Below are 12,500 nucleotides of genomic sequence, written 5' to 3' on the forward strand. Positions count from 1 at the left end.
TGGGAAACTCCAACTCCTATTGTCATTTTGACACAGCACTCCACACAATGCAATTGCATTTATTCATCACCCGCTAATTACTTCCTCCACCAACCTGGCGGGTTGGGAGTAGAACCGGCAACCTTTGGGATACAAGTCTGACGTCCTAACCGCTTACCCATGACTGAACATGTACAACTGATCTACAGTATATAATATATTGTATTATAATCATTGTTGTCATCCCTATTACAGACAGACAGACAGTGGCTGTGCAGTAGGATGAGTGCCTGTACCTGTCTCCTCTGGCTGATGTGCTGTGCTGCGCGGTTGACGTCTCCGTGGCAGGCTCTGAGGCCGAGGCGAGCCTCCTGCCCACTAAAGCCCATGGCCATCAGCATGTCCAGCTTATCCGTGTCCAGACGCAGCCGACTGTACAGGTCCTCCACCTGGGGGACATCAAGCCCAGGCCAGGACACACAGGACACCAGAGATGAGGCACATAAACACAACAGCACAATTGGTTATTTTTGCTACTGGTGTTGGTAACTAGCTGATGCTTTTATCCACAGCGACTTATAGTTATTATTTTTTAAGTACAGGGTATTAGTTTCCGTCATTAGACCAGTGTGGGGTTAGGTGCCTTACTCAAGGGCACCTCAGCTAGAGTGCTTGGAAGGGTGGGATTTGAACCTGCAAACGTCTGATCTTAAGTCCGTCTCCTTAACCATTAAGGCGACGGCTGCCTCAACAACAACAACAACAACAACAACAAATCTACCATATTTGAAATGCTATATAGTAGGGGTTTTCAACTGGTTCTGTTCCAGGGACCACAATTCAGAATGAGCAGTCTCAAGGGCCTCAATGGCCCACTGGGTTTGCATCAGAGGTGTCAAAAGTAGGAGTACATTTGTGGTATAATTACAACACTAGCACATGGTATAACAAAGCTGTTACTCCATTTAGTCCATTGTAACTAATGGAATAGATAGACTGTGTTGTTACTGAAAAACCCTACAAACCCTACAAGGACCCACTATAACCTTGATCCAACCAGTGCAGAGTCAGCTGATTGTAAGACAAGTACACACGTCTACTTTTCGTACACAGGTCTACTCAGATACGTTACCTATGCTGGAAGGACACTGTGTTTCTTTTTTTTAACTTTTACTTTTACTTTTGACACTTGGTTTGCATATGCCCACTGTGTGTATACATATTTGTAGTAGTTACACTGCATAGCAAATCATGGACCACCAGCAATGCAGTCATGGACCACTGGCTGAAAAGATAGTTTACATTAATGCACATCTTATATAAATAAAATGTGAATGCACCAAATTATAGCTAAAAGGGTAGTGGTTCCATTTGTAGTCCTACTGCCAGAAGGAACGTGGCAATGTTGCAATACATGGAAATTAAACCAAGAATTATTATCTTAAGAATCTGAGCCTGTCAAATATGTCAAAGGTCAAGAATCTAATTTGGTTTCAGGGTGTACTGCTAATGCAAATTGACATGCAAAATCCATAACTGCTGGTTCAGCACCTTTTCATCCACAACTGTTTGTGTGTGTGTGTGTGTGTGTGTGTGTGTGTGTGTGTGTGTGTGTGTGTGTGTGTGTGTGTGTGTGTGTGTGTGTGTGTGTGTGTGTGTGTGTGTGTGTGTGTGTGTGTGTGTGTACGTGCGCGCTCGGGTCCGTCATCAGTTTCAGCTTCAGTCTGGTCTGCTAAGCCACAGACAGTGATTCGAGCTCCCAAGACACAATGGCTGTGGTTTTGAGGGGTTGAATGGTCGTGGCTTGGGGGTTAATACCTTGCTTAACATGTCTTTGGCTTTCCTGTCGTTGCCGTCCAGGTATGCGATAATGCCCTGCAGGAGATAGAGCCTCAGGAACAGCACATCCTCACCTCCAGAGCTGCCCTGAGGGACGCAACACAGGGAGAAATACAGCATTACCCCAAAATGCGTGTTAGAGATCCCCCCCACCACACACACACACACAAAATGATCAACTTAGCATAACAACCTTCCTGATCTTAACACACTGAATGCCACACTTTTCAGTTTTTTTGGAAAGCCATAGAATTGTTTGTGTTAGACCTATGGAGACATACCATGGATCGTTTAAAAACTGAAATTCGCAGCTTTTCGTACGGTAGATGAAATCCAATTTATTGCCCGTGTCATGGTTCAGAAGCTAGCATTAGTTAAGTTAGGGTTAGTTAGGTCGAAATAATTTGTAAAATGTTACATATGCACTGTTCGACACACTGAGTTCAAATTGAGGTAATCAATGTATTTTCACATCCCAAGAAATCCTGTTGCTTCCAAATAAACTATAAATCTCAATGAAAAAAAAACCCTGGATATCTGCTCATTTGTATAGCCATATCTTCTGATACGGTAGCTGCTGACTGCTAGTAACTTGGGTTTCATTCCCATAGGCTGCCAGGGTGGACTGTCACATTTTCTGTTGGGTTTTTAAATCATGAAAGGTAGCGTTGCAGTACTGAGGGCCAAGTACCTTGATCTGCAGCAGCCTCTGCTGGTGCTCCCCGTAGCACTTGAGGAAGCAGTCCTCGGCCCTCTGCAACCGCTGCTTGCTGTCCTCCAGGCAGCTGAGGGACTCCAGTGCCCGGTAGCACCACACCACGTCCAGCTGCAGCACCGCAAAGTTGTCCACCGTGTTCAGCAGCGTCGAGCCACACTTACTGAGGAACAGAGAATGGAGGAGATGCAATGACAACAGGAGGAAACATTAAGGAATTGTACTCTTTGGTGATAGAAAGTGTGGTTCAAAGTGGTAGACCAGCACAGACAATACTCAGAACACCAGAATTCTGGCAAAGAAAATGCTTTTGACATTCCAAGAATGCACCCTTTATTTGATGTTGTGCCTCTGTTGGTTGGCGGTTGCATACTGTATATAACGATTGAGGGAATACTGTTCTGAGACAAAGCTCTTAGTTTAAAAAATGATCTAATGTAAAAGTAAGTGAAGGAAAACAAATAAAGCAGATTTTTGAAAAGGTCCTATAAGTTAACTTTATTTTAGCATCATCAAACTTACTCACAGAAAGCAGACACACTCCTCCTGATTTAATAATGCAAACATTCATCTACATTTGGTAACATGGCAACACATATCAAACTGATACACTGGAAGTCTGGAACAGGTATTGCATTACAGCAACATGAGGCAGGAAATAGTCTGAGTCAGGTAATAGCCAGGTAACAACAGGCTGGCGGCAGGTAAGGAAAAACATTACAAAGAAATATAATAGGGTTTGATTGTTGGATACTACACCTCAGTGAAGGGGGGAAATCTGGTTTCAGGCAGTCAAGTCTATTCTGTGTATCTATTACACACAATTTAACACATGCGCTGACTCAAGTTAGGAAAATAAACACTTATATTACATGACTTAAGAACAGGTAAAATTATTTCAAGTTCAAGTTTCCTGTCAAAAGCCAGAAATCTTGCACCACTGATTTAATCTCAACGTACTAGTGGCAACAGATGAAAGACCAATTTAACAGCTCTTGTTAGAGTTCATCAGTGTCCTCACATTACACTACCTCTAACCTCATGAGACTAAATTAGAGAAAGAAATGTACCAGAAGACTTACTTGAACTCTGCGTCTGCATGCAGCAGGTGGCACAGTGCAGCCTCGTACTGTCTGCGTTTCATCAACGCTCTGCCCTTCTCATGGAAACCCATGGCCTGGATCAGAGCCTGACAACAACCCATAGGAGACACAGATCAGATCAGCACAAGAAACTTAGCAAGTGGGTATTCCAATATCCTGGTTAAATGATAAACCTGGCTAAACTAACCCACAGGAGGTGGTACATCTGCTAATAGATAGCCTACAGCAGGGGTCCCCAACTTCTCTGGATCTGATGGCTACCAAGGGCTACCGAGGGCTACTTATTTGTTCAAAATCCTCTACTGATGTCTTGGCATCATACTCAAATCACACTATTATGGAATGATAATTTGCTTGTAGGTTATAAAGAATAAATAATGTCATATTTAAATTAAGAAAAGAATGAACTGTGACTAAAATCTGATAGTCGCCACTGTTTATTAACATCCTTGGTGTGGGCACCTCAGAAGCTCCTGGAGGGCTACCTGGCGCCCACGGGCACCACGTTGGTGATGCCTGGCCTACAGGCATTCATTTAGAATGAAAATTAATATTACAGGCTGTTCTATTTTGCTGATATTTTACGATGATGAAGGAAAAAGTTCACTTCACCAATGTTTGTTTTTTTCTTTGTATCTTTTAGCCCAAGGTTTCAGATGAACTACCCTTTCTTCATATGTCATTTAAAGATTCATATGATGGACGATTAATAATGTTTTTAATGGAATTTACAGATTTTTTAAGCACCTTTTTTTCACTAGCAGGGATGACAAGCGGATTTCCCTTCTGATCAGCAATCTCCAAAAATGGAGTGGTTGTTGGGTCCTCACTGCCATCTAGACAAACAAACACAGCTTTATGAAATACATGACACACACGCATGCACACACACATTTCGACAATGTTATTCTTAATACATCCATTAATTTGACCAGATTTTTGCTTTCTCTCTCTCTCTCTCTCTCTCTCTCTCTCTCTCACACACACACACACACACACACACACACACACACACACACACACACACACACACACACACACACACACACACACACACACACACACACACACACACACACACACACACACACACACACACACACACACACACACACACACACATTTTCACACTTGAGTAGTTCTGTGAAATCAGGATGCTGTATTGATGAAGTGTCTTCATTTTATCCACATTGCTACCCCGCTCACTAACCCCATCCATTTCAATGTTTTTCACGCTCCAACAGAATTTCCAAGTAGTTAGTTCCCGTTAGGCTGCCCATGGCCCTTTGGAATGATTTAACACTAGCAACTGCTAGCAAAATAGTAATAGCGCTATCCTTGTAACTATGGGTAAAATGGATACACTAAATGGGTTGCGCATGTGCTGTTGGTTTGTGGGTCAATGATGTTTTTGGGCTCAGACAACAGGTGGTACAACCACAGCTATGTCCATAAATTAATTAGTATTTGGTAATACATGTACTGCATTGAATTTGCTTTAGATAATCCACTAAAAACAAACAAACAAAAAATTTAATCCATACAATAGTGTGGTGGAGTTAGCTGTGGTTGCACCATCCTGATGTGCACTATTACTTAACCGATTAAGACACAGCGTTATAAATTTGCTGTTACCAGAATGGGAATGATTAAGTCATAGTGTATTACTAAAGACCCTGTGTTATGCCATAGTATTGTAGTACTATGCTAGTTAACTTTTCAATAACTATTACAGCGTGTCACTTAGGGCTGGGTTCAAAAGATCGTATCGCGATCCAATCGCGATTCATGTTCGAAAAGTGTGATATCGATTCACAACTTTGTGGATCGATCTTTTGGAGATGATTATAGGCGCTATTTTTGTCAAGCACATCCTGCAGCTCTCTTCCACATTCATGTAGGCTACCTTGCTATTTCATGTTTGTGTGGGCATCAAAGGCTGAGATATTTAGGTTTTCATAGCCAGTCTTAGAATTGTAGGCATAAATGGGTTGAAATAACAACCCAGCAATACAGAAAATCAATATTGAATCGAATCGGATCAGATCGTGGATTGAATTGGATCGTGACCTTCTCGATCGGAATCGAATCGATTCCCAGCCCTACTGTCACTGTAGGTACGGCGTGCATTAAGGGGCTACACGTCTTTTCCCCTTGTGTATGTGTGACTTGCCTCTCTCGGAGAGTATCTGGAAGCCCTTCTGTGTGCGCTGCATGCTCTCGTCCTGGGATCGTTTCTTCTCCTCCTCCTCCACCATGGCCTTCTTGCCCTCCGGCTCGCTCACCTTCAGCACCATCACCTTGCTGTTGTTCTTCACGTTCTGTTCGTCCAGCCTCTTGTCTGGGAGAGCGCAAAGTACAGAAAAAAGGGGAAAAAAATGTCTGATCAATGCTCTCAAAAGTAGCACAACGTTGGGGACATTGCTACCAAGGTCTAGCACCTATACTACTCTCTGTCTTTTTAGAGAGCAAATGACTGAGGGGAGTGCCATTGTAGTCACGTTAATATCCTCTTATCAATCCTTCTTCTATAATCAGTAGGCCAGGCCTACTGCCCGTATTTCTAAAAGCAGTTATAAAAATAATGGTAATGGTGATAGCTGTATTTATTGTATGTGGGTGGGTGACATTTAAGGGCGCAACACCAAAAAAAAAAAGTTTTTCCAATTCCTGAAAAAAATGATTGAAAAAATTGGAAAAAAATAGAAAAAAAGCACTTAGTGGTCCGTGCATGGAATTTTGCCTAATTTTTGAGAAAATATTTCCTGCATCAACACATTGCATCGGCATGTCACACCGCAGGAAAATGAAGTCACACCACAGGAAATTCACTGCATTATGGCCATTTTAATCCTTTTGTATACATGACTGACATTTGAGCTCATGCTAACTTGATAATGATATTGTGTTTAATCTTAATATGTGTTTTCATTTATAAAAAACTTTTTTCCCTTCTATAAGAGCAGTCACGCCACAGGACACCACAAAATGAAGCTAAGCATTGCGTGACAGAAACATTGCAATATGAGGTTAATAGTCACCTTAAGCTTCCACAGCACTCTCCAATAACTGAGGTACTGACTGGTTAGGAGCCAGTCTTTAAGACCCTTGTAGTTGGCCTTGCAGCTGCCCGTTCACAAACATTGACATACATGTCACCCCACAGGACGCAATTTGTGTTACGAAATTGAACTTGTAGTTAATATTACTGTCTTGAGTTTTTTCACATTCACATATCTTAATATAAAGTTAATATTTATGCAATCATGCCAAATGCTTCATACATTATTCAAAATGTTGTTGGTTAATTTATATATATATTATATTCCAGGTTTCATTAATGTTACAGTCACACCGCAGGATATTTGACATATAAACCTTTACATAAATCTTAACAAAAATGTTTCTTCTCATCTAAGACTAATATGAAACATAATGCATCACATCTTCTTTCATTGACATTTGTTTTTTAAAGGAAAAATAACAGTTTTGTAGGTTTTTAACCAATGTTACGAAAAAACAAGGCGTCACGTCTCCCACCCATGTGTGAAAAAGAAGATCCCTATGAGGACAACACAGACATTTGGATTTTTGTACAAGTATGACAGAAATATAACTCACCAGGTAGTAATGTCTTCCCATTCAAAATTAGTTTGATGTACTTCAATCCGGAGTCCTTTGTTATTCTGCCAAACGAAAAAAAAAGCAAACGTCAGTGCAAAAGACATAAGTGAGGCCTCCTCATGTGTAATACCAGTAAAATTCAGCTTTACCTGTTCATTATTTCCTGAGCTTTGACATCTAATCTGGTTTCCATGTAATTCTTCTTTTTGTCCTAAAACATTAACATCAGACTGGTCAGAGGTTATGCATAGGAAAGGTGCACAATTGCAATGTAGTTAAAGAAGGAAGGCTAAGGTGCCGGCAGCTGGACTTTAGGGGCTACTTCAAATCTAGACTGTGGAAAACCAGTACAGCATGGACCACAGGAACAGGACTTGCGTAGACCACACCACTAAATATGTGACAAACAGTGACATGAGCCACCCAAGCTCCGATTTACATTTACAGGTAGGCCTACATCTACCTAGAACTCTGACTCCTATGACTGTTGACAAGAATAGAAGGGAAGAGAAAGCTAAGCTATATCCTGTTGTATTGATGATGTATGTATGTATGTATGTATGTATGTATGTATGTATGTATGTATGTATGTATGTATGTATGTATGTATGTATGTATGTAAGACCTTTCTCTCATCTTTTGGGAGCAGAATTTCCAAAGTGGCGACACATGTCTCTCTGAACAGCTTGTTTCCAGATCCCTTGTGCACAGCTTGTGTTCTGATGTTTTCCAGAGCTATTTCCACATCCACTACAGGGACGTCCACCACTGGGGCATATTTTTCAGCAAGCTCCTAGGAATTTTAGTAAGAAATGTAACAGGGGTTAATGTGTCACACAATGTCTTAACGTCAGTGACAATGAGAAATGAAGAGAAATCTGATTGCTACTTACATGCATTTGATCCTGTGCAACTCCATTCTCTGTAGTGTAAGGGGGGTTCCAGAGTTGTATCTTGTCGTTTTTCAGCAAATTTACCAGTTTAGACTGAATATTTTGCTCTGCCATTTTACCGTTCGGAAGGTGCCTCTATATCAAAATCGAAACCAATGAATCAGAGTGGGGATTTCCGAAAACTGTCTCCTTAGCCTCCAAGCTAGCAAGCTGTAAAGGTTGCAAACCAATCTCCTTCGATGACAACTATTCTGGCAAAGAGCCTACAGTGTCCTCACAGAGGATGCTCATTTCTATTACAGTAATTTTATTTCAAGAAGAAATATAAACGGTATTCCTATTCACAGACACACACAACAGCGCATCACATGGGGTTGTTGTTTTTGTTTTGCTACATTAATCTATGCCCACTTCCGGTATGACGACGCAATTCCCAGCCTCCTTTTCATTCTCAGACAGCAACATCAGAGGCTCTGAGCAACATCTAAGCGTGGCGCCATCTGCTGTTGTGAGTTGACTTCAAATACCGGTAGGCCTACGCTCTAAATGGGCGAAGAGGGACATCTGCAGATGACTCCGGATTTGACTCTGCGTGAACACAATGTAATGTTGAGCTTTAAAAAAGAACCCTTCTGAAAATTTCAGACCATGGATTAGAAAACGTTATACGTTATACGACGTGGTCTCTATGTAGCCTAGGCCTAATTTAGCTCCATTTTTTTCAGGCCAGGATGTGCACCAAATTGTCTGTGCGTAGGCTATGTTATTCGACCGTTTCGCAGGCATAACCTTTGTTCTCAGTTAAAATAGTCATCTAATTTACAAGTTGATGTAATGCATGAGCTCTAAATGTTGTTTATAACCTGACAGCGCGAACCTAGGTGCGCACAACTCAACCTCTGATTGTTGGAAACCGCTGTCGGTCAAAAAAAAACAAACAAAAAAACTCACGGGGTTGGCTGCCAGTGTCTTGCCCCTCCTCGATAAACACTGATAACTCATGTATATTGTGCGTGGTTTGCTGCTTGCCCATATATGACTGTCGCACAACAACATTGTTCTTCCCAACCATGAGTCTATTCAAATAACCTGGCTAAGTAGGCCTAGGCTGCAGGCTCATAGATGTAGTGGTAAACCATCTAATAGAAGAGCCTGGAATCCTCATTTTCTTCACTAAAATGACTCGTGGGCTATTTAGACCAAGATCCATAGGCTACAATTGTAGCCTATAATTTGTCAATTAAGGACAGAGAGAAAATCTGGACTACTCTGCATAATAATCACCCTTGTTTATTTGTTTTTATTTACTTTTATTTCTCTTTTTAAAATATACAGAGTAGCCTAACCCAGAACACAAATTTCCCCTTGGGGATAAATAATGTTTTAAACCTAAATCTAAACCCAAATCTAACCATGTTCTTGGAATGAAACATGATCCAGTCATGCACTCTTCAGTTTGAGAGGCACCCCTGACCTTTCCACCCTCCACACAAGAGGATCGTCATAGTCAGATACACCTAAAAGGTGACCATTCCAAGGACAAAAAATATGAGTATTACTGTTAACCATAGGCCTAACTCTGTTGCAACCCTGAACAGATCCCAAGTCCCAAGATCCCAAGATTCCGACTAAAACAATCTGTTGTGTGGGTGTATTGTCACACCAGTGTGACGGGAATATTTGGACAGTGAAAGTTCTATAGAATTCTGAGCGCCATACAAGAACATTTTAAATTTTACAATCTTGGATTGTTATAGAACACATTTTTTTTATAGAATGTTAAAAACCCACCTAACCCTCTGCCAGAGAGAGTAGAGAGATTAAAGAATCTCTACTTCTGTGGTTAAGCAGAGGGTTAACACGCATATCTGCTGCTGCATTGTTCCAATGGAAGCACATAATCACAATTATAACAACAAATATTTGGTTTTAGTTTTAGTCCCAACTACTAAGTGTATACATTTTTAATTTTGCATTTGAGGTGTGTGTGTGTGTGTTTCTCTCTCTCTCTGTGTGTGTGTGTGTGTGTGTGTGTGTGTGTGTGTGTGTGTGTGTGTGTGTGTGTGTGTGTGTGTGTGTGTGTGTGTGTGTGTGTGTGTGTGTGTGTGTGTGTGTGTGTGTGTCTCTCTCTCTCTCTGTGTGTGTGTGTGTGTGTGTGTGTGTGTGTGTGTGTGTGTGTGTGTGTGTCTCTCTCTCTCTCTCTCTCTCTCTGTGTGTGTGTGTGTGTGTGTGTGTGTGTGTGTGTGTGTGTGTGTGTGTGTGTGTGTGTCTGTGTGTGTGTGTCTGTGTGTGTGTCTGTGTCTGTCTGTCTGATCTTGCATAATTTGCCATAATCTGTCCCCTCAAATGTGATTTCAGGATCCATAGGCCTACTTGGTGGACCTGATCAATACTTTGTGTACCTGCAACATGGCATCTGTGTATGTGTGAATGTGTGTGTGTGTGTGTGTTTTTACTGTGTGGACAAGGCACTTCTTGCAGTCTGTGTCTTAGTTAATAGATAATTCCAATGTAGGCCTATGTGCAAAAAGGTAAAATGAGAGTTTGTAGGTGAGTGATCACTAAATAAAAAGTTAAGCTTGTTTTTTTAATCGAGAATATGAGTTCCCGTTTGTTCATTGTGACAACCCGACATAAACCAAAGTCACCATAACAACCTGTAAACACATTTCTCACTGATCACCAGATATGCTCTCAGCCCTATTGTTTCCTGAGCTAAGGCTCCATTTGCTGAAGGAAGAAGAAAGCTCAGGGTACAAGAGTCACCATGGTAACACCCAAACTTTGTCAAGGAAACCTGAGTGTGTGGTGAGAGTGAGAGAGAGAGAGTGTGTGATCTGCTCCTGACTGAGTTTGTGGTACTCACACTTGTGGGGGGCTACAGAGGAATCCAAGGTGAGAAAGATTGTATAAAGCTTTCGATAACACTTTAGTTTCAGCATGACAAAGTACTTTGTCAAGACAAGCTAACTCTTTGAACACCTTGTGATTTGTAGGCTATCTCTTTTTATAATGTTTTACTTTGGTTGAGGAAGATTTAGTTGAGACCTAGAGTTATGTGTGAAACATAGTGTGTCGTTAACCATTTTTAATCACTAACTGGCTCCTTGGGAAGCGTTCTCAAATACACTTAAGCCTCAAATTTATTGCCTTCCATGCATTCAAATCCTGCTAAAACTGCCATATTTATTCTGCTCACACTCTCTTGAGAATCCCTTCACACGTTTCTTGATGAGGCAGAGGAACGTGATCCGTGTAACAAGAGCGTCAGATCGCAGGGCACAGGACTGTAGTGTTAAAGTGTTCAGACTGTATCAAGGAAAGTTTGAAGATGTTAACATGATCCCTGTAACTCCCTAGGACTTGTCTTCATGGCCTGTCTGTGTGATAAACTGAAAGAAGCATATTAAACATGTCTGAGACCGGGAGCCTGCACCAAGGAGTGAAGGACGAGGAGGAGCTGCAGCCTTCGACCCCAGTCCCAGATCAGAGTACCATGCCTGGGGGCGTGGTGGTAGAAGACTCCCCTACCCAGCAGCGATCAGAACCAGAGCTGGATGGAGTGGCCTCGGAGGGGGAGGGGAGTGACAGTCCCAAAGCAGAGGCAGAGCCAGGCATTAGCGACCAGGTGACTTCAGATTTTAAGGAGGAGGCACCGACAGGCAACCTGACAGACCACAGTGTCACTGAAGTTCGTCCACCATTGATCAGCATAAAGCCAGGTAGTCCTACTACTGCATTACCATGCATTACTGAAATCCTTTAAGCTCAATTCAATGTAGGCAGCCTTTAAAGGTTTTACTGTAGATTTAGATGTGTTACATTCCTTAATTTCCAATACTTGAATTAGTCCCTTGGAGGAATTAAGTATTTTGTCTTTCTCTTTTCATCTTTATACTGTATGTAGAAAAGTTAGTAATCGGATTATAACAGACCAAGCAGTTGATGTTTGATAGGCTACCTGCCCATTTGTCAATTGTCATCCAAGTTGAATGCTTGAGTCTGCCTTTAGTGTCCCACGGAATTACATTGTTTCTCTATCTGTCTGTGTTTCTGGGTGTGTGTGTGTGTGGTGGGGGAGGCAGGGGGCCACTGTAAGTGTGAGTGTGGGAGGGAGAGATGGAGAGAGAGAGAGACAGTGTGAAGTACGTACTTCTGTCACATCAATCAATACGTAGAGAGAGGTACTCTAGTCACTGTGTAAAGAGTGAGGTGAAGAGTATGCCCTGTGGTGCTGATGTTGTCTCCTCCTCCTCATCATGACTGACAGGTGTAAGTGGCCACAGAAGAATCGGGGGCCAGAAGGGGAAGAGCACCAACCATGCTAACAACACCACGTCCCCGTCT

At 41.9% G+C, this 12,500-nt stretch overlaps 2 protein-coding genes across 2 annotated transcripts in view; one reads left to right on the plus strand and one right to left on the minus strand.

The window, feature by feature from the left end:
- nub1 (negative regulator of ubiquitin-like proteins 1) overlaps window positions 1-8,552 on the minus strand; it is a 15,355-nt gene extending 6,803 nt beyond the window's left edge. The window contains exons 1-10 of the mRNA XM_063206759.1: window positions 8,154-8,552; window positions 7,886-8,053; window positions 7,410-7,471; window positions 7,258-7,322; window positions 5,810-5,977; window positions 4,384-4,472; window positions 3,616-3,722; window positions 2,510-2,696; window positions 1,798-1,905; window positions 276-428 (exon numbers count right to left, since the gene is read on the minus strand). Coding sequence (XP_063062829.1) covers window positions 276-428; window positions 1,798-1,905; window positions 2,510-2,696; window positions 3,616-3,722; window positions 4,384-4,472; window positions 5,810-5,977; window positions 7,258-7,322; window positions 7,410-7,471; window positions 7,886-8,053; window positions 8,154-8,267 — 1,221 coding nt within the window. The 5' untranslated portion in view covers window positions 8,268-8,552. The remainder of the gene's footprint in view (window positions 1-275; window positions 429-1,797; window positions 1,906-2,509; window positions 2,697-3,615; window positions 3,723-4,383; window positions 4,473-5,809; window positions 5,978-7,257; window positions 7,323-7,409; window positions 7,472-7,885; window positions 8,054-8,153) is intronic.
- A 2,972-nt stretch (window positions 8,553-11,524) lies between these two features.
- Window positions 11,525-12,500, plus strand: part of dnah5l (dynein, axonemal, heavy chain 5 like) — a 137,443-nt gene continuing 136,467 nt past the window's right edge. Inside the window, exons 1-2 of the mRNA XM_063206760.1 lie at window positions 11,525-11,875; window positions 12,424-12,500. The exon at window positions 12,424-12,500 is cut by the window's right edge and continues 30 nt beyond it. Coding sequence (XP_063062830.1) covers window positions 11,566-11,875; window positions 12,424-12,500 — 387 coding nt within the window. The 5' untranslated portion in view covers window positions 11,525-11,565. The remainder of the gene's footprint in view (window positions 11,876-12,423) is intronic.

The sequence above is a fragment of the Engraulis encrasicolus genome, chromosome 9, assembly GCF_034702125.1.
Source record: "Engraulis encrasicolus isolate BLACKSEA-1 chromosome 9, IST_EnEncr_1.0, whole genome shotgun sequence".
Lineage (NCBI taxonomy): Eukaryota > Metazoa > Chordata > Actinopteri > Clupeiformes > Engraulidae > Engraulis > Engraulis encrasicolus.